Source organism: Apteryx mantelli, chromosome 1 (assembly GCF_036417845.1).
Source record: "Apteryx mantelli isolate bAptMan1 chromosome 1, bAptMan1.hap1, whole genome shotgun sequence".
In the NCBI taxonomy this organism is placed as follows: domain Eukaryota; kingdom Metazoa; phylum Chordata; class Aves; order Apterygiformes; family Apterygidae; genus Apteryx; species Apteryx mantelli.
In genome coordinates this window covers 78,303,514-78,329,384 of record NC_089978.1, presented here as the reverse complement: position 1 = coordinate 78,329,384, position 25,871 = coordinate 78,303,514, and the positions used below count along the sequence as shown (strand labels likewise).

General features: G+C 38.0%; 1 protein-coding gene across 4 annotated transcripts; it reads right to left on the bottom strand.

Annotated features, from left to right (window-relative positions):
* Nucleotides 1-1,477: 1,477 nt before the first annotated feature.
* On the bottom strand, nt 1,478-25,871 carry XG (Xg glycoprotein (Xg blood group)). Of its 4 annotated transcripts, none has more exons than XM_067296073.1 (11): nt 25,803-25,871; nt 24,681-24,772; nt 23,470-23,678; nt 12,119-12,160; nt 11,655-11,714; nt 7,756-7,791; nt 5,123-5,188; nt 4,021-4,077; nt 3,315-3,353; nt 2,909-3,028; nt 1,478-2,082 (listed from the first exon to the last, which is right to left on the bottom strand). In XM_067296073.1, the coding sequence occupies exons 3-11, from the start codon at nt 23,528-23,530 to the stop codon at nt 2,066-2,068; spliced, it is 498 nt and encodes a 165-aa protein (XP_067152174.1). In that variant the 5' UTR covers nt 23,531-23,678; nt 24,681-24,772; nt 25,803-25,871; the 3' UTR covers nt 1,478-2,065. The 4 variants fall into 4 exon arrangements, with proteins under 4 accessions (XP_067152174.1, XP_067152184.1, XP_013806348.1 ...); XM_067296083.1 differs by lacking the exon at nt 25,803-25,871 and adding an exon at nt 25,395-25,430; XM_013950894.2 differs by lacking the exon at nt 24,681-24,772 and having other exon boundaries at nt 25,803-25,814.

The window sequence follows — 25,871 nt, the reverse complement described above, 5'->3', positions numbered from 1 at the left end:
TTTTTTCCCTAAAGACTTCTGTTTGAAGCATTAGTTTCTTTTTTCTAGCACGAATAGATAAATTTGGATAAAGGGCATCAGCCAGCATATTTCCCAGAAAGTACCAAACAAAACTCAGCTTATCTTAGATAAAATGCAATAGGTGTTTATTGAAATATTTCAAGAGAAAGAAGCAAAATAAATATTTTCTATTGTTAAGCAAATGACTGAACTGGCAGCTATAAGACTTTTTTTTTCAAAATAGGATTATCAGCTCTTCAGATGGTCACTTCACTACACAGTAGAAATCTCTTAATATTTTGGTAACCAAACTACACGTCTACCTGGCAAAACATGCACCAAGCTGTTATAACTATTAACATGGAAGGTTGATTGAACGTTTTAAAGAAATATCATGTATCTTTGAAAACCAAATTAAAACATGTATTATCATTTGTAAGTTGAAAGTGATAGCCACAAAGGTGCTTCTTCCTTTGCATGTTGTCAGGATGGTTCCATATTTATGCTAATGTACATTATAATTTCTTAGTTGCAGGATGAAAATAAAGATTATGATAATCTCTCTCCTCAGCAACTATCATCTGTTTCAAATATAATTAGCTGGAAGATTATATTTTATAAAAAGAGTACTTTCCCAGATGACATCTTTCTCTCAGCAATTTAATAAACACAAAATCATGTTTACCTCCATCTACAGTCAACTTCACTAGTAAGACAAAACATGCTTTGCATGTAAGATGAAGATCAAAATACAGAGATTTTTTCTATGCTTAAAAGGATTAGGTAAAATAGCTGTATCGTAGAATTATGCCATTAAACTCTACTAGTTTTGCTATCTTTCAGCAGCATTTAATTCTTTGACTAGTAGTTTGATTCAATTAACTAAATGCAGGCAGTGAAACTGGGAAAATGCTAGTTTTTATTGATAACAGGATGTCTACATGAGAACATTTATTAGCACAGCTTGGCTGGTCAGGGACAAGGGGAAAAGATGAAACAGCCTTCTTGGAAAAGCTTTCAGTATCTACCATGCCTCTGCTAAAGGATATATATGAAATTTAAAAGTAGGTGTGACATAAATTTTACAGAACAAAGTGTCACAGACTAGTTCTAAATGATTCCAAAGACTTTGTGCCTATTTTTCCTTTACAGAAATTTTCAATAATATGATTCTTTATTAAAAAAGAACTGCCAGATTATAGTGACTATAAAGGCTTCTAGAACAGGCTCTAAATTTTCAAGAAGAGAAACAAAATTTACTTCAGTTTCCAGTTCTTGAGAAGACCTAAACACCATTAAAAAAAAAAAAAGTGTTCCTCTCATGTGTTGGGGATTTTTTTAAACAGTGGGCCATCAGTATACATATTCTTCTCATGCTATATTTGAAATTAAGAATTAATACATTTTTCATCTATAGCTCTATTTTGCAAGAATTCAGACATTAGATAAAAAATAAAGGCATTATAATTTTTTAATTTTTTTTATATAACTTCAACTTTTCCATAAACATTATAGACAATACAGATATATACTACAGAAACACAAAATGTATGACTGGAAATGGCAATTGTCTTATTCTATGAGAAGGATCAACTATTTTGGCTAATTTTGAAAACAAGAAAAAAATGCTCACTGACTCAAATGCTCAGAAACCAAAATCATTAAATTTCAAGTACATATTATAGTTGATTTCTTGGGGTTTTTATTTTCTAAAATAACTTGTGAATCAAAATACCTATTCCACCTTTATTAATAGACTTCAGATAGTGCAATACTATCCACAGACATTTAAGCACATCTTTAATGACATATATTTCAAGGTGGAAGAGTAACATCAGGTAGAAGAGAAGAGAATTGCAATGTCTCAATAAAATGTTCAGAGGAAGATTGGTAAACTTTTCTTTTTTAGGATGATAAAAACAAAGTAGAATAAAAGTTTGTCAGGTCTGTGGCTGAATGCTCCTTTTCTGGACCAAGGAAACCATCAATTTAGAAGAGCAATCTGTAAGATAACATCGCCAACCAAAGGAGCCTGTCATCAGTGGGTAACTTTTCTTTCAGCAGTTTACACTGTAGCTCCACCTAAAAAATGAAGTTTTAAAATTCAGCATTTCTGCTACAGATATTCTTTGCCAGTTCTTCAATGTATAAACTATTTTCTGTGGTTTTTTTACTCCAGTCCTTTCAAGCATCAAGTGGGACCCTTGTGCCTCCAGAGAGGTAAAGACAGCATCTCCCATTTTCTTTATCTCACTCTATCTCACCCCTGTTCAGAGTGCTACAGCATCACTGACTGCAGCCCTTCATCAGAATCTGACATGATGCTTCTGTTATACCCCTGTTGTAGAAACAGAGGAAAAAGGTGACTGTGAGGGTCCTGAGTGCACAAATGGCCCTCTTTTGCAGTGACAGGCCTCACCTGGGGCCTCTGCCCTCTGTCTGGGGGCATCATTTCAGCTCCAGCCTGGGCCATAGGTCCCCGCCGGAGCTGCACCTGGGGGAAGCCAGCCCCCAGCTCTGTCCTGAATTGATGTTTGGGTTTCCTGGCTTGCCCTTGGATCTCACTTGTTGCCTTGCCTTCGTCTTGTGGTCACTAGGCTTTCATAGGACCTGTTGCCATCAACCCTACTCTGCTCATCTGCGTGGTAGTTGTTGAGACCTCATGTTACCTACTTCCTTTCATGAAGTGATTTACATCTGTCTTTTGGGCCTGTTATGGCTTCCTATGGTTGTCCTTGATGAAGAATATTAATTACAAATATCTCTTACAGACCAGTTTGTTTGGAATAAGATTTTCAAAAACCCTGATCACTGACCTATTTCTGTTCTCACTGAAATTTTTTTGTAAGATCCCCCTTTACTTCAGAATTAAATCAACTCAAAAAGTGGGAAGCTAATTTGTTCTTACCTCGTGGTTTAAAACAAAGTCTCCTGTTCTTGTAAGCTGAGTAGGCTGCTATCGATCCAACAACTAATATTACAAAAGCAGAAATTATAGGAGATGTAACTCCAGCTATTAATCCTGAATCTGTAGAAAAAGAGAGACAGTTTTTACCAGAGGCACTGAAATAATATGACTTAAGCATATTTCCTATCAAGGTGTGTTTTTGCAAAACTTTGAGAATTGTTTGGTGTAACATTGGAATTTCGTATACAGCATTAAATAGAAGGCTTGAAATTATGTTATATTATAGCTGATGTGAAAATAGCGTCTTACAGCATCATTTAGCATATGTACTACTTTTATAATGCTAACATTTTCTTACTATTTAAGATGATCTGAAACAAGTTACAGAATAAATTATTCACTGTACCAGTATTTCCTCCATGATTGAAATGATGCTCATCTTCTCCTGGAATAGAGTGTAGAGTTTCATCAAGAAATGTTTTTCGTCGTGTTTTGAGAACAAAGTCTTTACTCAGCAAAACAATTTCACACAAAAAGTCAAACTAGGTAGCTAGAGCAGAGCTGTATGAGAAAGGAGTTGTGATTCTAATCCTGACTGGCAGTTGCTTCGGTAGGAGGGATAACCTTCCATCTGTCTGCAACTTCATTCTTTAAGTATAATAATACTATCTTCTGAAAAAAGGATAGTACTCAGCTGTCTGTACCAAGCTCATTTCAAAGGAAATGGGAGGCCAATACTGCATTCTTGTTATTGTCTACTGCCAGACAAGCAGATGATTTATCAGTAATTTAAGTCAATATCATAGGTCTGGTGCATCTGTTTTAGTTCTGAGCAGGAGCCCCATGCTTTGGGACTATCCTAGCTGAATTTAGAAGGATTAATCCTGCAAGATTCTGGCTTAGCCCTGCAAAGTGCTTAGGGATAAGTTTCAAGTGACTTAGAGCATCAGGCTCAAAGCTATGGTTTGTGGAGAAAGACGACTGCTTTAAATAAAAATAGCAGAGTCTTGTCCTATTTCTTCAGTGACAAACAGATTTCTGCTAAAGCAAACTGGATAGCTATGAATTATAATAATCAGAGAGAAGCTGCAAGGAGAATTGGCAAATACTACCTGGTAGTTGTGGTGGTAAAGGTTTCCCATCAAGGAGATCTAAGTCATTAAAACCTCCTGCAAGATAAAAATTAGAATTTCTGTTGCAAAATTATCTGAACAGTGGTACCCCTTCAGCTCCCTTGTCCAGTCTCTTTGTAATGTTCTTGAGAGAGGTGAGGGACCTTTGGAAATCCACCTGGCTGATGGGTTAGATATCTTGCACCAAATGGTGACCCATTCAAATGCACCTGGAAGCTGGAGTACTAAAACTGTTGGTGCATGAAGCCAACCATTCTGAGCATGAAGACATATACTTCTGGCAATAAATTAAATCTGTGCTGTGTTTAGGAGCCCAAAGCGGGGGAAATGTGCAAAAGCCCTTCTTGTTAACTGACCCAGCTGTGCGCATATGTATAGCCACCAGTGGGATGTGTGGGCTTCAGCTTTTAGTAGCACAAATCCATGTATCATACGGATATCTCAAATCCCAGGTGCTCCCACAGAACGGAGTCAGTGGGTCCTTCTAGGCAAGACCCCAGATGGACCTGTCTGTTGACAGCTGGCCACTACAATCATAGTAGAAGTAAAGATGGGATATATGGTGGCAGCTAGGATAGATATGCCACTTCCACTGTACGTAAGTGTGTGTCTGGGACCACACTCTAAAGCAATACAGGCTTAAGCTATCCATCTGCCCAGTCCCACCTGGTTTATGCCCCAGAGCCATCTCAGATTCACATCTCAGTATGGGTTTGCACATAGGCTCATCCACGCAGTGGGGCTAGACATCAAATGTGGACCTTAGCATGGTTCAGTGAAAGGAAAACCTTTGGCAAACCATTGGTTTATACCCAAAATGAAAGGGCAAACAAGAGGAGGATTAATCTACTGCTGCTTAGGATTCAATATCCTACGTGTTGAGCAGAAAAAAAATTTTTGGTACCAACACTAAAGCTCAGAAAGTCTTTTCAAACTCTGGGTCAGAAACAGTGATTACAGAAGGGGGAGGGGGAAGGGATGATTAAAATGATTAATAACGAAATAATAGAATAAACTGTTCAAAGTGGCTGATCTGAACAGCTCATCGTGTTAAGATTTTCTTTTGAGAAAACATTCTTACCAGAATTGCTGTGGCTTCCTGGTCGTGGTGGAAGAGGTGGATATAAAGGTTTTCTTGGGATGTCACCTATTAGTAATTAATATTGTTAGATGGTGAAAAACAGAAAACTTAGAGCTGTAAGTAGAGAGTACAATAACCTGAGATTTTTATACTTACTGCTATTTTTTTCCCCAGTAAAGTAAGAAAAGGACCTTGCCACTATTTGAAAAGTCTCTAGCATGATAGCAACAAATTACTAGGTACTAAAGCCAATTAGAAAATGGAAAGGGAGAATTTTCAAAATTAAAATGAGAAAAGAATCCACAAGAATGTCCAGGAAGAATATTTTATGTATTTTTGGCAAGTGCTAATATTAATTAATGCTGACATCTGGAAAGAACAATATGATTCTCTAGGTGGCAGTGGGGCAGCAATGCAGAACCAACAGAGCCAGTTCATGTTCTAGGCTGGGCAGGAGGCAAGAGGTTAACTCTGCCACTGACAGGTATTGTTAAAAACTGGAGACTAGTTTCATGTAACACTTGCTGAATTCATCTAACACATGATGAATTTTCTACTCTTGAACAGTGCAAAATGAGCTTAGGCTTCAGCTTTGTTCCTTAGGATTCTGTGCTAGTATTCAGTCTTTATTTCTGCCATAGTATTAGGAGAAGATGCACTGGATAGAGAGGGAGATAAGAACACTCATAATTTACAAACTGCACATGCAGTGCTGGATTAGCAAGTAGATTCAGGTCAAACACTGCCAAAGTTAATGCCTAAGGCCATTGTTCTGCATATATAAGGTCCCATCCTTTTTCCAGCCAGGTCAGTAGCATATTTAATTGATCACATAACCAAGCAGTAAATTTGGCTTTATTTGCAACTACCTCAAAGTTAGGTCACAGAAATAATTACCACTTTCCTTCTCTCTCCTTAAATTTTTCTTTTGCCTGCAATACATGCCAGATACACTTGTATCATGTTTTCTTCTTGTCTAGGTGCTAAATATAATGCTTCTGTTTGTGACTAACTTTCAGGTTCTGTTTCAGTGAAATATTTAAATATATTCTTAAATTTGAGCCTACTGCAGTCAATGGATTTTAGGCACACTCTTAAAGCTTTATTGAATCAGACTTTTCCAAATTACTGCTATCTAACAGAAGAAAAGGTTTGTTCTATCACAGAACCCTATGTAATTTTCTAAGACCCACCATGACACAAAAGCAGAAAACTACAAATCCCATTATTCAATTCCACTATGATGCTGCAGTTACTCAATCTTCTCTAAGCTGAACAGGATATATTCTATGTCATAGCTAGTGAAAAATAACATCTTAAGAACATATCTTTAATCCCATTAAACCATGTATGAATGCCAATTAAAAGCATGAACTGAAAATGGGCTGAAGAAATAGAAACCAAGGGAAACATCATTAGCCATTCTCTGAATCAAAGGTGATATTTACTAGAGATACTTATGTTATTCATTACTAGCATAATCAACATACTAAAACCATCCTCCAATAAAAGTACACAGTAAAAATGTTCAGGAGTGGAACAATTAATATGATCAGGAAGAAGTGACATTATAAACATGGGAAATATAAACAAAATGATATTTATAGAAGTATAGACTAACATGTCATTCAAACACAGGTATCAAATGCCAGTGGACAACCTGGAAATGCTGAAAGTCCTGGAAATGAGAAAGAACTAGAAATGACAAAAGGTATAATTCTTTAAGGCTGAAGCATGACTAAAACAGACTACTGTAACTGATGTTATTATTCAGCAGTTCTGTACAATGGGCTGTGGAGTAATATTTCTTCTGGGTAGCCTTGATTCAAGTGGAATTTTATGCTTTGATCCAAAACTACCTGTACTTTAATTTATTTCAGTATGCAAGAACCTTTGCAGAGTACCTTACATCCTTAATACAGCTACCTCCAAAGACACTAAAAACATGGTACAAAAAATCACAGTTATGAATGTCATATGTCTACACATCTTAGTGCAATATTGTGAATATGATCCGGATCAGGTCTGGATGTTATAGTAATACCTGCATGTTATAGCAGGTTACAAGGGCTTGACTGCCTCAAACCTAAGCTGTATCACATCCATCAGTGCTCATCTCTGAACACTGCCTTCCCTGCATTTTGGGGTCAGCACAGGTAAAACAAGCTCACACCTATCTCTATCCACACTGTAACCTCTGATTCCTAATCTTAGGCAGACTCATCTTTGGCAGCTGAAGAAACTACTGCCATAATGAGTTATCTTCATCCTTCTGCCAGCAGCTGCCACCCCTGAGCCAGCACAGCTGAACAGGCAGTATGTCTACTCCCAGCCATGGCCTGGTATGGACATGTAAACCATAGCTGATTTCAGTGTATACGAGCATGCCAGCCTGCAAACTCCCATGGCTGGCAACCAGGCACAGACCATACTACTCTCCCTGCTCTTCATGATAACCCCTGGCAAAGGGACTGCATGGATATGAGCAGTAATGACTCCCGCTACTACAACTAAATCCTCTTGCAGTCTTGAAATGTCTTTATGCAAATTAGGCAGACTTCAGAAAAAGACTACACAAAAAAACTCCCTACCAAAAAAAAAGATTATATCTGAGAAAAGAAAAACATACTCACCCCCACCAAGAGCATCTCCTAAATGCAAATCACTATCTAAAAATGAAAAGGAAGAAGATGCAGAGAAGTAAGTACTGGACAATTCTGGAGGGAAGTGAAATGCTGGTTTTTAACAGAAAGCATTAAAAAAAAATTGAAAAGCAACTATTTTTCAGATTGAGTCTGCAAATTCAAAGGAAGTATCCTACTTTTCTTGAAAACTGTCATAGAATTTAATATTTATCCACAAATAATTGATAAATTATATCATACTTTCCACACAAAATACAAGAGATGCATTCCTTCTTTAAGTAAACAAACTCAGTATAAATCTAATAGTACTGTCAAGATCAGCACCTCATTAATATATGTACAAGATATACTTTAGTTATGTTAAAATAAGAAAATGTATCTATCTATTTTTAAAATATATTTATTTATTAACACTTTTTTTGTTGTTAAAACTAGTACATGTATGCTTGGCTCAGATGTAACTTGCTGAACTGCTAAAACTGAATACCTATTTCGAAAGCAAATACTGTACTGTGAGGCAATAAACCTAATTAGGGAGAGAGAATTGAATTAACTTATTTATGTAAAGGTCATGGAGACAGGAAAATTTCAGCTTTCAAGGGACCATATGTGCGTATCTAAGGTTGGGTGATAATCTGTTTTTCTTTGGCTGAGCTATAGAGATTTTACAAAATACTTCTAAAAGTCTGCATGTGCATGTTATGCAATGAATCAACAGGCTATTACCATCTCCCTGGCACTGTACATGTCTCACTGTACCCGAAATGGAATTTTCCATTCAACAAACCATTTGCCAATGAGCTGCAAATGTATAAACAAGAGGAACTCCATCTCCAGTGTGCAGGTGTAGACATGGGTATGTGGGTAATATTTTAGAGTGCGTATGGAATGAGGGTGATCTCTGAAAGGTCATAGCATAATATGCAGAAATACATTACATGGATGCCTTAACTCCATGGATCACTTTCCTCACCATTATAAACGTGGAGCAGTAGAATGAATCAGAGAAAAGGGACAGCAAAATCTACATAGGTTTTGAAAAGGTGATTATGATACAGAAAATGGGATAGACACTTCATTCAGAATATGTTTTTAGTATAATTTTGTCAGAATTCTACAAACTCAGCAAAATATGACTGCAGTGCTAATCCATCCAAATGCATCACCATGCACAAGTTTGCCTTCATGTGTCCTTTCTATCCAGAGGGAGCAGGAAGCTGGTTTTGCACAGTATCTAGTCTCATTATATATTTAACATTTGTGTAACTAGCCAGAAATGCTTTGATGTCATCAGCAAATTGGCAGGAAAATAATCAAATTCATACTACATGAGTCAGTTTGTTCCTGTCAAGCCGGGTGTTAATCTTGTCTGAGTATGACTAACAGAGAGTTGCACTTCAAATATACCTTTACAGGTCAAAGACTAAAACTGTAAGAAGCCGCAAATTGCTAATTGAATTGAATTTATTATAAAGATTAAGAATTCAGGTAAGATGCAGGGTTCCACTCTAGAAGATTGGCATAGAGATTTGTTACAGAAATGTTAAGGCTGGTATGAATGAAGTATGAAGGGAAATGTCTGTCTGTAAACACCAGAAGAAACAGCATAGCAAAGGGTTAAAAGAATGGATAAGGAAGGATACTACTCCCGGGAAACCATTCCCCGCAGTAAAACTGAGGAATGTGTTGTTTATGTCAAAACCAGAAGGCCTGTGCTCCAAAAAGACCACAGCACAGATGGCTTGTCAGGAGAAGACAAGCAGAAGACTCTCTAAGGCCAGGGGTATGGCCACAGGGTTGCAGCATATCAGCTACACCACCACTTTTCCTGTTAGTCCACCCAGAAAACAGTCTGTAGACATAGCCTATGTCCTCCAAACAAGGAAAAACAGACAGTGGGCAGCAACCTGGCTTAGAGTTCATGGAGGCTGAAGTAAGCAAGATTCTGAGGTAAAGGACCACCCCATAACAGCTGATGACTCCTAAAGGATATAAAAGATCTGTCCATAAACTAGCTTGTCATTTCCAATCAAGTAAAATCACAGAGACATGAGGACTCGATAGCTGGCATACTTTGCCCCATGTTGCACACAAGTGATGCTGACCAGAGTGCTTGAGCACACATCTTGGTGCTCATGAGTATGGATTTGAGTGTATGACTGAATGAAATCTGAGAGGGTGAATGTGAGTCAGAAAAATCAATTTGTTTTGAGATTTTGTAAATAAACATCACCTTCCACTTCCATTGAATTTTCAATTGAATTTTGTTACACTAATAGGGAGGTACCTCCAGGAAAGCTTGAACCCAGACGGAGGAGATAATGCTCAGAGGACATGGCCTGTACAAAAATTGGCTCCAGCTCTACCAAAATCATATCAGCTAGCCTCATTTCTCAATGATACGGGATGAATGAGACATAGAGGAAACCCTGAAGTTAAGATGAAGCATCAGGTAGTTGTTAAGACATACTTTTGTATCATCTCTTTGCACATGTTTCCAGATCCAGTAATTGATTTTTGATACTGCTTTTTTATTAGATTTAATTGCTTTTCAACTCTCTTCAATCCTGTTTAGTGCTGAAAGGGATTCCAAAATGGTCTGAAAAACATGGAGTGCTTCATTCCCAAGAATTGGCAAAGTTGATTCAGGAAGGGTAGATAATCATCTGAGTGCCATATCTCAAAAAGATTTAGAAGTCCCTGAAAGTGGAAGTCCTCTCATGTGACTTTAGACAGCTTCTCTGTAGACATTGACATCTGAGTTGGCTTCACTAGGTTACCTTTAAATATGACTGAGGATAGGGTCTTTCAGGGCATGATTCAACTAACCTACTTTAAATGTCTATATTAGGATGAGTAGGAAACCACACTTAGGATGATACGAACCATCCCTATATATGCTGATTTCTTTCCCTTGACTTTAAAGGGAGCCCAGACATCTAGCTAGGTGGAGAACAATAGCTTATCAGCAGTTACAACAGATACTTCTAATCTAGGCCAAACAGATTTTGTTTGCAAAATCAAGTGGGAAGGAAGAATGCAACCATTACAAGACTTAATAGCTCCTACATTCACAAAACACTGTCCTGTTTGTTCAGAGTGAACCAGAGAATCATGTGTAAAATTTAACTGTTTTCATGTTCCAGAAGACTTACTGCAATGGCTATGAACAAAAAGACTGAAAGTTGTGGGCTAATGTTATCTGGCATTTTGTTTGATACCCAGAAATTTCTTTCAATGTACGTTAGGTGAAAAATGTGTTTGTTATTACAAAATGGTTTGTCATAAATATGTGCGTGGTTTTGTTGTTGGTTTGGGGGTTGGGGATTTTCAAGAGTAACAGGTGTGTTGATTGAACATCATCATTTGTCATCCTGAAAACTAAAGCTGAAAACTTTTGGTTCTCCCTACTGCTCACATCTTTGTTCCTTTCTGACGCAGATCATTGTAGCAATCAATACTAGATAATATTCAACAAATGCATTGGGAGAATGAAGAATACCCAAATTTCTTCTGATTCCTTTTCAAGTCTGTTATCAAGCATCATGCATCTCTGTGCTAAGAGAAAAGAGATATAGTGGGGAAAAAGCAGAAGCTACAGTTACACATTTTTGTACTTTCCAGGGATTTTAATACAGGCTGGAATAGTATTAAGAGAATCTTCAGGAAATAAAATGCCATCTGTGGCCAGTCACTCTCTAAAGCTTAATAGGAAGTAGTAAAGACAGGTAATTGGTAACTGTCGAAAAATTACTTACTTTACAAGACAGTTGGTATTCACACAAATGATCTCAGCTACTGTACCTAGCAAATATGATCACGAATCTCATGGGAGACAGTTTCTACATATTTGAAATTAGTTATGACCCACTGTCTTTATTACTTACTCAGCACTGGCCTTCTTGTTGGTCTTCTGATCACTGTAGGTTTTCTGGTAATTATGTCCTCTGTGAGACACAACGACATACTAAAAACCAATAAAAGCTTAAAATTTTTCAACTTATCAAAAGAAGGTATCTGCAAATCTGGAGAGCTGCATTCAATAAATCTTCATATACCATGTCAGAAACTACAAGTGAAGTGGTATGTTTTCATAGCCATGATTTTTTTTGTTTTTTAACTTGTGTTTATGCTAGAAACATTGATTTGTTTAAAAAAACAAACAAAACAAAACAGCAAACAGCATTTTCCAGTCTTGTATAAATTAAACACATAGCATTTCCCAGTCCTGTATACATTAACTGAAGTACTAGCCTCTTCATGTTCCAGTTCTCAAGAAAAAGAGAAAGGGCTTAAGATTTATTATTAGGTCTAAATGCCATAGCAAAATAAAGATAACAGATTTACTTACCTGGATGATCAAGAGCATCAGCTAAATCAAAATCACGTTGACCTAGCAGAAGGAAACAGAAAATGTCAGTGGGCGAGTTTCCATTACCTCCAGGTCTGAGGGCTTCTGACAAAGCCACAAAACTGGTTACAGGCAAAAATAAAATGCACCCAAACAGGAGCAGGCCAGGAGCAAGCTGTCAGCTGTTATCCCTGCTCCACACAGTCCTAAATGAGCATACAAGATGGGATTCATTCAATTCAAAGAGGGAATTTGTTCAAAAAACACAAAGAGAATCTGTTCTCTAATGTTACCTATATTCAGCCACTGTGTAAACATGCCTTTGAAGAACATATGTGGCCTATTACAGAGCCCAAGAACCATAACCAAAAGATCCTGAAATTAGCATTCAGCACAGTATTTACAAACCAGAATCAGTAGGTGAAAACTTTTAATATCTTTAATATCTTTCATATCTTAATATCACTCTTTGATAGTGTTTTTCTTAGTAAGTCTTGAACACTTTACAGCAGGAAAAGTGTCATTGTACAAATGAGGAAACTGAGGAACAGAAAAAGGCTATCAAAGATCCTCCAAAACAAAGGCACCAGGTGTTGTAAATCCCAATTCAGTACTCTATTCTCTACAGACACTGTCAATCTTAATATGATTTTCAACATTAATTATTATTCTTGAACAATAGCTCTTGTCTGTGTCAAAAAGCTCCTGGAAAGATTAATTAATGCTGGTACAACACTGTGTGATCCTCAAATGAGAAGCAGCACAGGAGTGTAAATTAAAAACATTTTGATTCCCATGAAGATCTTCATGTAAGCCTGTGAACTTAATTATAGCTAGTGTCTGACAGAAAAGATACTATATAGCTGGAATGCTAAATAATGGCTTCCAAAACAAAGCTGTCCCTATAAATATTAGGAGAAACCCATGTTTGGAAAGAAAAAGCATATAACAACATAAGGCTTTCTGGTTAACATTATCAGAGGAGGATTCTACCTCTTATCACTTGAGCTTGATCTTGGAACGTCACCTCTTCCCACTAGCTCCTTCCTGTGACCTGGTCACTCAGCCAACCTGACTAAGCTCAATAAACTTTGGACTGCATCCTTAAACGAGTAATATTCTAAGACCTAGACTGGTTCTTCTTTTTATATGAATTCATTAAACAAATAAAAATATATTTGACAAATGGCTTCCACAGGAGTTATTCCCTGTCCAAGCTCTGGGGGCCCCGGCAGCCCTCATGGTCCCTGCCCACCCCGGCCTCCTCCAGCCCCAGCCCTGGCCCCATCTCAGCCCAGCCTGGGGCCATCAGTCCCTGCCCCATGACACCATAGGGGTGCTGGCTCCAGCCCCACCACAAACTAGTCCCTGCCTGGCCACTGGTCCCCTGACCCCCACACTGACCCGCAGGTTTCCGCCTGGCCTGGCCTCAGCACGACCCTGGCCCCACAGCGGTGCCCAATGCCTGGGGCTCTGTCTGAGCCCAGTTGCCCTCACCAGGCCTGATCCCGACCCCAACTCACAACCCCCACTGGACCTTGGACTGCCCCACCACCATGGACTTGCCCAATGATCTGGGCCCTCAGCTGACCCAAGCTGCTGTCCCCAGGCTTGCTGTGGTGATAAAAGGGTAAAATGACTCTGTTGCCATCCCTAATACATCCTATTCTTAAGACTTTATATGGTCAAATTGTGTTTTTCTGGAGCATTTCTTTACTGTCAGCAACAGTGGGTGTTAAGTTCAGCTGTCATTTGACTGTATAAACCTTTATCAGTGTCCTGAGTCCTGAAGGAGGCTGTCTTATTTAAGCCCTGCTGCAGGATGACTTCAACAGAGCTCAAACCATTTGTCATCAGAGTGAGACATCAAAAATAATTTTGCAATACTGAAGAGCTTTTAGCCAAACCGGCTCCTTTGTTACAGGTTCTAACATGTAGGAACTAATGATACAAAAAGCAGCTACCTAGGTCCTAATGTTATAAAGAGAACTTGAAAATTTTGTTCTGTGAATGAAGACTGGAAAATTTCCATGTATAAAATTTCTTTGAAGTTGAGGAAAAGAAAAAAACAGAAAGAGGAATCTAATCAAAAGAGATTATGGAATTCAAACAAGACCACACAGATGCTTCCAATTGAATGAAAGCTAAAGCAAAACAGCAGATTGAAACAGTAGCTAACATCTGCCCTTCTGGAAATATCTAGATTTTCATCTTCTGTGGTATGCTCTAGTATCTAAAGGGTGGAAAAAGACAAGAGGTGTTGTTTTTTAGACAGCAAGGGGAAAATAGAAAGAGACTATAGAAATTTTCAGACAAAAAAGAAGGCTGAAACCCCTCTGCAGAAGTGATTCAGATTGTTATTTTTTTGTTTCTATTTTTTTATGATGATAAATGAAGTAATAAAAAAAGCAACCAACAGAATCACTGATTGGGAGTGAGAAAGGAAGCTACATTAAAATTGCTATGACCATGTAAATATAAAACTTGACAGATGGGCAGATTGTATGTGGACATCTGTGTACCAGGGTAAATGATATTCCAATAAACCAAAGAGATTGCTTGGACTTCCATCCTGACTTCCTCAGATAATACTACCAAATGACCTCAGGGAGTAAGATTTTGTGGAGCAGAATTTTAAATGCTCATTACCATTTCTGAGATTGCACCTAGACATTTCAAGAATCTAATTTGGGAGGATAACAGATGCTTAAATAGCAGAACAGCATAGATTTCATCCACAAAATGGAGGGTCTAAAAACAATAACATATTAGAGACTGAGAAAGTATTTAGCTCAATAGGAACTGCAGTCACTCCAGGGAACTCTAAAGATAAATGACAACCAAAATAAATTAGAAAAGCTTCTTCACAGAACAAACAGACTGATAGAAATTCATTTTCCACATAAAAAAAGCTTAGTATGGCCTTTTCTTGATCAGCTTGTGTAATAGAAGCAGCTGGAAATATACACATGAAAATGAGAATGAAAGAAATTTAAACAGGCAGAAAACAGCTTTATTCCTTTTGTTGTTGTTTTTTTAATGTGGACAAAGTTATGAAGAGATTTAGCTATGCAGGAGGTATTATCTCAGAGTTATCGCTGTTGTTAGTGATTTGGGCTAGTATACTATTTCTTGGCATTACTTCTGGCATTTCTTCTGAGGGTATTCATGTTTTTATGTAGAAATAAAATGCCTGTAATAGTGTTTTTTGTTGGGTGGTCCAGGATTATTCTAAACAAATAATCTAAGAAAATGCCTATAAGCTCCTGCCTGACACCACAGAACAGACCTTATCTGCAAATGAGAAAATGCTAAGCTAGGAAAGCAAGCCTTCCAGATGGATATACAGTTTGTATCTAGAAATGAGTTGTTTTAATGATGTTTATACCAGTTGTTCAAACACAATGAACTATACTAACAGCAGGACTTTTGCTGGCACCGCCAGGCTTATTTGGGATGTAATTCCCTCATCTCCACCGACTCATGTAACTGTGCCAGGAAAAGTTTGAAGTGTAGACCAGGCCTCAATCACTCACTCTAGACTTCTCTGTAACAGCCAGACAGGGGAGAATGGACATATGGAGTATGAAATGTGACAGACTTTTATGAAGCTGAGCACCAAAACACAGAAGCTTAAATTTCAGCATTACTACATTTATTTTTACGAGCATGATTCTTTCAGGTAGGAAATTTGGGATCAAGTTCTGCTTTCACTAATACCCATACCTTCTATTAACTTTTTTAGTGTAACTAGTTGTTAGTTCGTTTGCTGTAATGTAGAGATTGCTAGGATTGCTCTTCGTCACAGAAACACTGAGCCAGCTGTTCCCTTGAATATAAGATGCATCCTGCTAAGGCAGCATGGAGCTCAGGCCACCCTTACCCAAGGCACCCAAGGCAGTCGCCTGCAAAGTTGTGCCCTCAGGTGCATGCACATGTAATGTTCACAAACTTTTGTTCATATCAGTTGTTTGAAAATGTGACCCAAACATCCAGTCAACAAAATACACACAGCAGCATCTTTTGCATATGGTTGAATTTGTCAGCTAAATATTAAGAGGATCCATCATCCTTTAACTATGCAACTGACTGATCACATGAGGGTCAGATCCCACCGCTTTTCAGGAGGATTTGTAAGGAACAAGACTAGGCTCTACACATGGATGCTACCTGTTAGAAAAGGCTTCACGGAAGCCTGATTGCTGATACTCAGGAACTGTTCCCATTAGCCCTCAGTGAAACTAGTAACACAAGAGCCTTTGAAAGCTACTACAATTAGTCACCCTATTTATTAACTGGTCAGAAGGCCTAATATTCAAAAGAACTTCGCTATCACGGAGATGTGAGTGCTATAGCTCAAGAGGCTTAGACAATACTGGCAGTCTTTTAATAGTGAACATTTTGCCCAATAGACTAAAATACTTATATTAAACCAAGAGCTGATGGATCTCATTCTACTTTCCACATTACCATTTAATGAAACACTAAGTTTGGGACTGTTCTAATCCCTTTTTCAATAGTTTATAAATTTCAGCAAGGGCTCCCAGGACCCACATTGATTTTCTATCTACTTGATCACTTTTTAAAAGAGTATTTTTTTGTATAAGCAGATGACAGTCACAGTTGCTCTTACAAAAATACAAGGAGCTTTGTCTGAGAGCTAACTTCTACATTTGTCTTGGAAATGTTCAGTCTATTTAGGATGAGCAGATTTTATTGTCACTTATTATATCTATCATTATGACTGTAGTCAGAATTTTTCTGACAAAAGACTACCATGGAGTTCCTTTGCAATTTTTTAATCTCACTAAGCAGACCCATTCCTGCACTAGATCCATATGAACAGAGCTTGTGGCCATTAAAATGACCCACATTTAAATGAGACAGCATAAATATTACCAAATGAGAGTCAGGTTATAGGGCATATTAAATGAACAACTCAGGCATTTAATATACATGGTCTAGTATTGAAAAATGAAGCTAAGGCACATAAGAAAATGTGTGTTTATATGTCTGTATATACACACATGTATACATGTAGATATGTTTGTATGGACATATATCTAAAGTATATAAATGCATATGTGTGTGTTATATAAATTCTGTGCTTTTGCCATTAATATGGTTAAATTAATGGGCTCTGAGTGTATTCATAGTAGTTGAATGACTGGGATAAAAGTGCCTGTGTTATAAATAAATTGGAAACCAAATAACTTAGAGATGGGGGTGTAATTAAAAAAGAATTGTTTTACTCCTGTGAATACAATGAGCTTAAAAGATTATGAAGCTGGCAGAGGAAGAAGAAGAAATTAGTGACTCACAAATGAGAATAAAAAATTTCTAAAAGGGAACAATATGTGACCCAAATCGCTCATGGAATTTCTTTTATTTTCTTTTTAGCTGAAGCAGTAAGGTAAGTTATTCTTTGTACAGATCACTTCTGCATATTACTGTATACAGTCATGATACATATTTTCCCTAGATTGAGGGAATAGCATATATTTTGCCAAGTATATGATTCAGAACATACCTGTTTACTGGCTCAATTCTATTCAGGAAGTGACTGTATTTGTTTAAAGAAAATTACTTATATAAGAAAAGTTATGGGTGACCATAAAGGTTTATGCCACAGAGTGGACACTTTGGACAAAATCTCAATGAGTGGTTACTATTTCTTTGATGTAACACTTTTATGATCCACATTTCCTGTTGAGGTTACTTCAGCTTTTTTTTCCATTGTGCCCCTTTTGTTCCGTAAACAATGATCGGCATTACAACCCCTTGATGTAGTGATGGAAAATGAGTGTGCTTTAAAATCTATAATTAAGATCTCAGTTCCAGTCCGTAGACCACAGCGCATGGACTTGATTATTGGCTTTGTCCTTTTGCTAAGCCACTTCTGTTTATGTTTTGAATTCAGGGGAAATGAAAAAGTATCTCTCACTCATTCATACTAAAACACTTATTTAAAAATTATCTGCAAATAAGGCATATTAATAAAAGAAGAGTGGCAGTATTGCTTTAGGTCTGTGCAGCGTGTTCTCATCAAACATTAAAGAAAATATCTTCTGTTTTTATGGTGTTTGCTTTGCTGTGGACAAATAACAGCTGTTCAAAGGTAGCTACTGTACTTTATGGTGTGATATGCCTTGCATGCATAATGTAAAACATATATAATTTTCTAAATTTTGCTTCAAAGCAAGTGCTGAAGAAGCTGGCATGTTCTGTAAAATTACAGGCAGAGCAAAGGAGTTGCATTCTTTAATCAAGTAGTATCATATGTCTGTGTGTCTGTCTGTGAAGTGGAAGACTGAAGCTAAGATTTTCACCTTTGTGTCACAAGGAAATGGAGCTCATGCCACGGCATGGATGGGTCAGGCATCACTGGTGTCTGTCCACACCAGTCCCAAAGCTCCACAGTGGCTCGGGAAGCTGTCAGCCCATTTCAGCCATTTGGTCTGAGGGTATCAGGATTAATCACAGTCATGTTACATGAAAGCTGTACAAATAGATAGACCTAAAAGAGAGACCTATGTTAGTGTTCCTACTGAAAGATGATAGTGTGGCATGAAAAACAGTTGTGTTTGGCTCACTGAATGACCAGTTACTGCATAAGTACCAGCTGACTAATCCACACTTTCCCAAACTGGTACTGTAGGGACATGAGAGGGGGTTGAAGATAATGCAGTGAGGTCAGGGAGATGCCAGGCTTTATTTCTGTTGCTCACAGAGGGTTTTTTAATGCAGCCGTCTTCACCCCAAATGCAATGGTAAAATATATGCATAATCTTTAGTTCTTCAACAGGCAGGATGCGTAGTATAAACCTCAGTTATGTTGTTCCGTAACTAACATCAAGTTAAATTTGTATCTCAAATTCCATTGTATAACTAATCTTGTGCCCACTGAAGTCCCAACAGTCCATCTGCATAACAACTTTTATTGGTTCCAAAGGGGTTAATAGTACTGCTAAGTCTGAGTGGATGATCAGGGTGTTTTGTACACTTTCTTTGCCTGCATGTTCAAGATGCAAGATGGCAATGGGGCGAGGCCTGCATCCTCTTCTCCATTTCATACCATTAAAAATATTCTTTCTATTAAACAATAATGCTGGAAAGAGTTGCTGGATGCCAGCAAGCAGGTTTGCTGAGCAATAAAGTCTCTGTTGAGGTTCAAGAGCAGCCTTTCATTTGGACTAAACAAGAAAAGCAATTAGAGTCCCTTTAAAGAGCAGAAAAATCTGAAGCCTCTGCACATACCACTGGAATACACAAAGAAGCTTCCATGAACAACCCTGGGCAAATGGTGATGGATGATTAGTTGGTCTCCACACTTCAAAAGCAGGAGAATTGGAAGAGGATCTGGCAGCATCATCTTCAGAAGGGACAGAAATCAAGATTCCTGGCATGCAAAATGATCTGTAAATCTGGGTAGGATTTCTGAACTAAGAGCTAGCTTTCTTTTTGTTACCATTATGCTCAGGAAACAAAATTGTCTGTACAGTCTTTGTGAATAGAAATATTTGGCTCATATCTCAATTTCTGCTCCTTTCAGATGATAACCTGCAGTTTTGATACAATGCAGATTGTGATCTGGGAAGCTTTGTTACTATTAACTCATGACTGTTCCCTGTGTGGAGCGTGTGCCTATTTCCTCCACCACTGATGTCATAAGACCTGGCACATAAGGAGGGACTTCCCTTTATATGGTCTGCTAATATTAGTGTCTATTCTGGCCTTTGTTTTCATTTATTCTGGATCATGGTTACCTTCTGAAAATATGTTACTGTGATTTGGCTTCTTGAATAAATTGCTCAAGAATTCAAGAAAGCAGTGATGACAGGCAAAGGTTATAAAGTGAAGCTGGATGTTACACTTCCAAAACCCATTCAATACCTTTCTTCAATTGGGATGTCTTATTTGGCTTCACAAGAAAAAGATATTGCATGGGAGTCCAATACTGGCTCATTATAAATACAGATCAGATATTAACCGTTATTTTCCCTTAACATTCAGAGAGTTCAGCCCCACTGCGCAGAAGTAGGAAGACTGTCATAGTTAAACAAGGTGACCAAAACAATCTGAATCCTTCTCATACTAACCACAGGGCAAATTGCCACAGAGAGGCATCTTTTTATTAATTTTTAATCTTAAAATAATTATGACATTTATTTATCTATTTATTATCCTCAGTGGGATGGAAAGGGATTAACAATCCCTGACGCGAATTAGGGAAAGATGCAAATGGAAAAGAGATAGTTTGGGCATTCCTATCAGGCTTGCAAAGTGGCAAGTAAAGTCTGAAAAGTGAACTGGAGAAGCTGAGTAAACATGCTGGCTCTTCCTGAGCTCTGAGGTGGCAACAGCTCTGCTGTTATTAGTGTTTCAACTAGTTCAGGTATGTCTATCAAACTGCAATCACACCTTTGGATGACAGTAGTCACATGCCCACAGATGATAGCAATTCTGTTTTTGAGAGTGAAATAGTTTTGGGCCCCAGCAACAAGAGGACTCATTGTTAGGTATATCCTTGCTGATACTACGAGTACTTCAGCACATACACAGGGACCTCACACAGAGTGACAGGGAGGATTGGAGCCTGATGGAATAAAAATAGGACTGAGTTTTTTATCTCTCCCTTTCTGTCTTTTAACCCCAGTGAAAACTACATTTTTCATAAAACTAAATCACATACTTTCTCAAATACAAACAGGTCTGTAATTTTCTCCCCTTAAAGTTCCTAGATAATTATCTGAAAATACAATTACTTTGAGTCAAAATCTTTGTAAGCCTTAGCTGACAGTGGTCCACGGTTTACTGGCTAACAACAAATGCTTTAGCAGAATAGCATATAATACATGATGGAGTAAATTTAATGTAATATCAGCAACAGTTGCACTGTCTTTGTTACTGACTAAACATGATCTATCAGTTGGCCTTCAAGAACATGGATACATAGTTTATGTCTATATTGGGAATTTGGGGAGCATTTCTGAGCAGTCAGGTCTGAGTGAGAGTCACAGTTGCTTGCCAGCTCTATGTAGGAGAGAGACCTCAGTTTGCACTACTTCCCCACTACACATACACACACAGTGAAAACAGTTGTGTGGCCCAAATGTGACCTTCAACATGTTTCAGACAGCTGTATGATCTTGATTACTGGGGGAATAGGACCTTGCGCACTCGACCGTCACAGCACACACGAAGTAGGAAGTATAGACATAGCTAAAGCTGAATTACTACAGGTCAGGTGAGCTGCAGTAAATTGACCTTTGGCATTAGGATGGACTTCAGTGAAAGATGTTTCCACTAAGTTGTTTTACCTTCCATTTGATTTGGGCTAAGAGTCATTCAGGCAATCAGTTACTGCAGCTCAAATTATGAGATAATTCATGTAACCTGCCTAAGCTTGAAAATAATAAAACCCACAAGATCATAAATAAAAGTATAGAAGATTGCAATAAGCATGGAAGTTTCTGAACTACATCAGGTCTCTTTTTTTTTGTGCCATGTGGTACCTGGTTATGTCACCCTTCTGTTGAGAAGAGCCCATCAAGTTAGTCTAGCCAACTAAGTGAAGATACCCTGATAAAAGGGAAACTCAAGATTGTAAGGGAACTGATATGATCTGGCCTGGCTGTGGTGATACAGACGTTTCTAAGAGTTATCACAGATGGTTACAGCTTAGATCAGAATTAAGGCTGCATATAAAAAGGTGAGCTATGTCATAGACATTCCCATCATAAGCACTTAGACCGGTCTTTCACCAGCATCCCTAACCCTTTCCCATATCATCTCTTGTATAGGAGTGAGAGGTGGTTCCTATGAATGTCTCCTACATGGTAACATGGTAAAATAACATGGTAAATACTTTGATGATAATATTCAGTGGCTGTTGCCTTAGACTAAAAATCATTCATTTTGCTTTTCTCAAATGGATGAAATAGTTTCTGCAGTCTTAAGACTGTGCCCAAACACCACAGTAGCATTCAGTAATGACTTGTGCCCCAAAGCAGGGCTTGAACTGGCTCAAAGTTAGCACATGTGTAAAGCAAGAATGGTTGACTAGCCTTGTAATTAAAGTGATATAGCATACGGAAATTGGCTTGCCCACGCTCAGGTTATTTGAATAGAAATATTCAGCATAAGAGACTTCTCCAGAACAAGAAAGTCTGCATGCCAGTAATGAGAGACAGTGTGAATCATCACTGTTCAAAACATAATGTGGAGCCTGCCATCACTGTTCTATTGCTCTGTTGTTTCTATGCCATGTCCTTGCTAAAGACCTCCAAATAATTCCTCATTTTTTTATATGAAATTATGGTAAGAATTAAGGGCAAGTTATTTCACTGCCCATTACTGCAAGATCTCCTGAGGACTCCATTTAAAGTGGGGGGAGGATGGGGGAGGAAAAGCTGCAGCTTTTGGAACTAGTGGTTAATGATTGATTTCATTCTACAGTCAATCACAATTCTAAAATTATTTGCAGTAATCATCATGTACAAAACCCAAAAGGTTACAAGTCCACAATATAGCACATTCAGATGAGGACTGTCCTATTTGCTTTGATATCAATAAAAGTTTTACAGAATGTTTTGCTAAAAGAAAATTACTCTGGAATTTAGAACAAAGGTTCAATGCAAAAAGACTACATTTTCCCGAACTGCTCTTCATTCTTCAAAAAATATGTACAAAATGCATTCAGTTCAGTTCTGCATTAATCCTACATACAAAAAAAGAAAAAGTATGCATGTATATGGGTTTTACTTATTGAGGAATACAGCCATTCAGATTAATAAATCAGCCCCAATATTAAAACATGAATGTCTTTAAACTTCATGAGCAATTGTTTTTACAATATAACTAATACATACATCTCAAAATATGAATGAGCAAGAAAAGCTCTTAAAACATGAAGCAAGTATTTCACTAAGGATCTCTTGGGAAACTAGAAATTCCTCTGGAAGTTCTAATTTTACACCTTCCATAAAAAAATGTTTATACTCAAGTCCAAGCTTGTAAATGATTTTAGGGGAGCAAGAGAAAAGAGAATATGAGAAACAAAAAAACTCAATTTCCAGTTAACATGCCAGCTGTAACTTAACTCAGTCCCACCATCTAATTAATTCTTCAGTTTCTCTTTTGGCTGAGTGATCATCCAAAAGATATGTATCTTTTCAGAAATAAAAACTGCAGCGGTACTCCTACAAAACAGTAGCAACAACAAAAAAGCAGCAAGTATTTCTAAATAAACAAGCATGTTTTTGAGGGGTTGGGGCTTTTGTTGATTTTTTTTTCATTTTTAATAAGCATACCCTGGAAATAAATCTTAAAACAATGTAAATGTCACTTACCCCTTACATGGACTAGAAGAAAACCAAGGCACAAAAGAAGGATAGTTCTTAATCTCCCCATGGTCTTCTATGCAGTGTTCTGATTGTGCCGGTTGTTTTTTCCAAGCGATGACAACGATAGATGTTGCAACCGCAGTGTCAAGGTTCAAGGGAGACCCTTTCGATCAGTGGCTCTATCTGAAGAGTTCACTCACCATCACACTCAAGCACTGAGGAATCAGAACAGAGAGAAGTCCCTAAAAACCTACTCCTATTTGTTACAGGACAAATAACAAAAGCAGACAGCCACTCTACGGCCAAGCCATGAGTAGCAATGTAGGTGCCACCTGCCCTCTAAGAAACCTATTTATCAACCAGGCGGCTAACGTGGAGGGAAGGGGAACCAGAACCAGCACCCAATGAGAAGAAGGGAGCCAGCGCTCTCTCAATCCACCTCCTTCCCTGAGGGAAAGCCAACCTGTTTTGTATCCTCCCCTACACAGTAGGGTGTGGTGCTGTAGGAGCTAAAATAACTCATTAGAAGAGACAGGCCTAGTCTGAAGTGTACTTGAAAAATCTCTCATATATCTTCTGTCCAAAAAGAACTGTCCCCCTACTCACTTTTTGGACTGGTGATAGAGGAAATCCTGTCAAAGTCCTAATCGGTAATTAAAGCAGTGGAATTAGGGAAGTGGAGAACAAGAATCTGCTCTGCAGAGACTCAGGGACTGTCTACAGAGGGATAACAAAAAAATCTAGGATGCTAAACTCAAAACGTGATGTCAGACTCCTGACCTGAAGCATGCTAAGCTCCCTGGTAGATGCCCTTATTCACAAAGTAAATTTTGTCTGTAAGACTTTTTCCATTGATCTAAACACGTTTTTACATACAGATATCCACACATATCCTAAACAAAGAAAGATCTCAGATAGTGCCATAGCACAGTCTGAGCAGAACAAAAAGCTTTGGAAAGTATACAGACATCACAGATACATACATGAATATACATCAACATCACTGATGTGATTTAAATACAGTTTTGTCATCATCTCTCTCTAGTAAACATGTATGCCCATGCATTTGTGTGTTGAACTGGATTGTCACTGTCACACTGGTGCCCTGCTCCAAAAAGAACCCTGGTCCACTGCTCCCTCTTGTTTGGGTTAAGCAGCAGACATTTTTGCGGTCACTATTTTGACTAGGGCAGCAAACACGCTCAGGACATTGTTACCATTAATAGCAGATCCATACGCTGCTGATGTTTCTGGGTGATCCAGTCTGATCTGGAGCAAAGCGGCCCCAAGTGCATTCCTGTTGAATTGCCTAGAACATATGATACAGAATTTGCATGAAATGCATACTTCTATGTTAACTACAAGAAAACACATGATCCATAAGCTGGACTGATAAAAAATGACAGTTCTGGATCTTGCAAGAAGCTTGATGTTTGAGCTGATCAGCATATTTTTTTTCCCACAAATTTGAATCAATATAATAGGAATAGGTTTATGCTGTACTGGCTTTTTGTATCAAGGGCTGCACCATTTTTAAGTTGTTAATAGAAACCATAAAGTTTAATTTATGTATTATCATTCTGCTTGTCAAAGCCAATTGCTGAACCTCAGAAAAGTTAAGGACATTTAGGCTTGAGACATGACTTTGTCAACCACAGACATCACAGACGTTCATTAGCTTTATTTCAAAACAGTTGTTCTCATGAGTGAAATCTTACCTAAATGCCTTCTCTCAACTGGCTGCTAATAGTAGTTCTTTGGGATAATTTATTTGGGGTATTGAAGATTATTAAATGAAGTTTGAAGATGATACACCCCTTGTCTATTTTTTCTGTCTAGCTAAACAAAAGCAATAAATACAAAGGTGGCATAGGAAGGGTGAGCTGGATGAGTGGACCCAGTGTGGGAGTCAGGATGTCCCAAATACTTACCAAGTTCTGCTCCAGTGCCTTGCAGGAGCTTTTTAATATCAGCGCTCTCTGTCAAATAGACATGCAACCACTAGCCAAAAATATCAAGTAAACAATATTGAATACTGAACACAAATACAGGGCCTTACAATCAACTATAAAGTGTGTTTTTGTCACTTTGAGAAATCATTTACCTGTCTTTTCCTATTTAAAAAGAAGATAAAGCTTTGCCTACATTCACCTGACATGGCTCATGACTTGCCTTATTTTTGTACTTGTTCTTTCAAGAAAAAAGAACATATATTTAGGAAATAGCAAATGGGTGGAGAGGTGGAGCCAGGATGTCTGTCTATTCTCTATACCATATACTTTTACCCCATCTTTAAATGAGACAGGCTAAAGGAAAACAAGAGGACAGTCACAACTTACCACAGTTGTAGCCCCATCCTTCCTGTGGGCAGAGGTTAGACATTGATCTCTTTGGTACAGGTGACCTGC

What these genes read in the sequence shown, in the direction of transcription:
- XG (XM_067296073.1), bottom strand. Translation starts at nt 23,530, where the DNA reads ATGGGGAGATTAAGAACTATCCTTCTTTTGTGCCTTGGTTTTCTTCTA. An exon ending in TCTTCTAGTCCATGTAAGGG is followed by an intron (nt 12,161 to 23,469) that starts GTAAGTGACATT and finishes TCCTTCTGCTAG; the next exon opens with GTCAACGTGATTTTGATTTA. An exon ending in AGGAGATGCTCTTGGTGGGG is followed by an intron (nt 5,189 to 7,755) that starts GTGAGTATGTTT and finishes AATTACTAATAG; the next exon opens with GTGACATCCCAAGAAAACCT.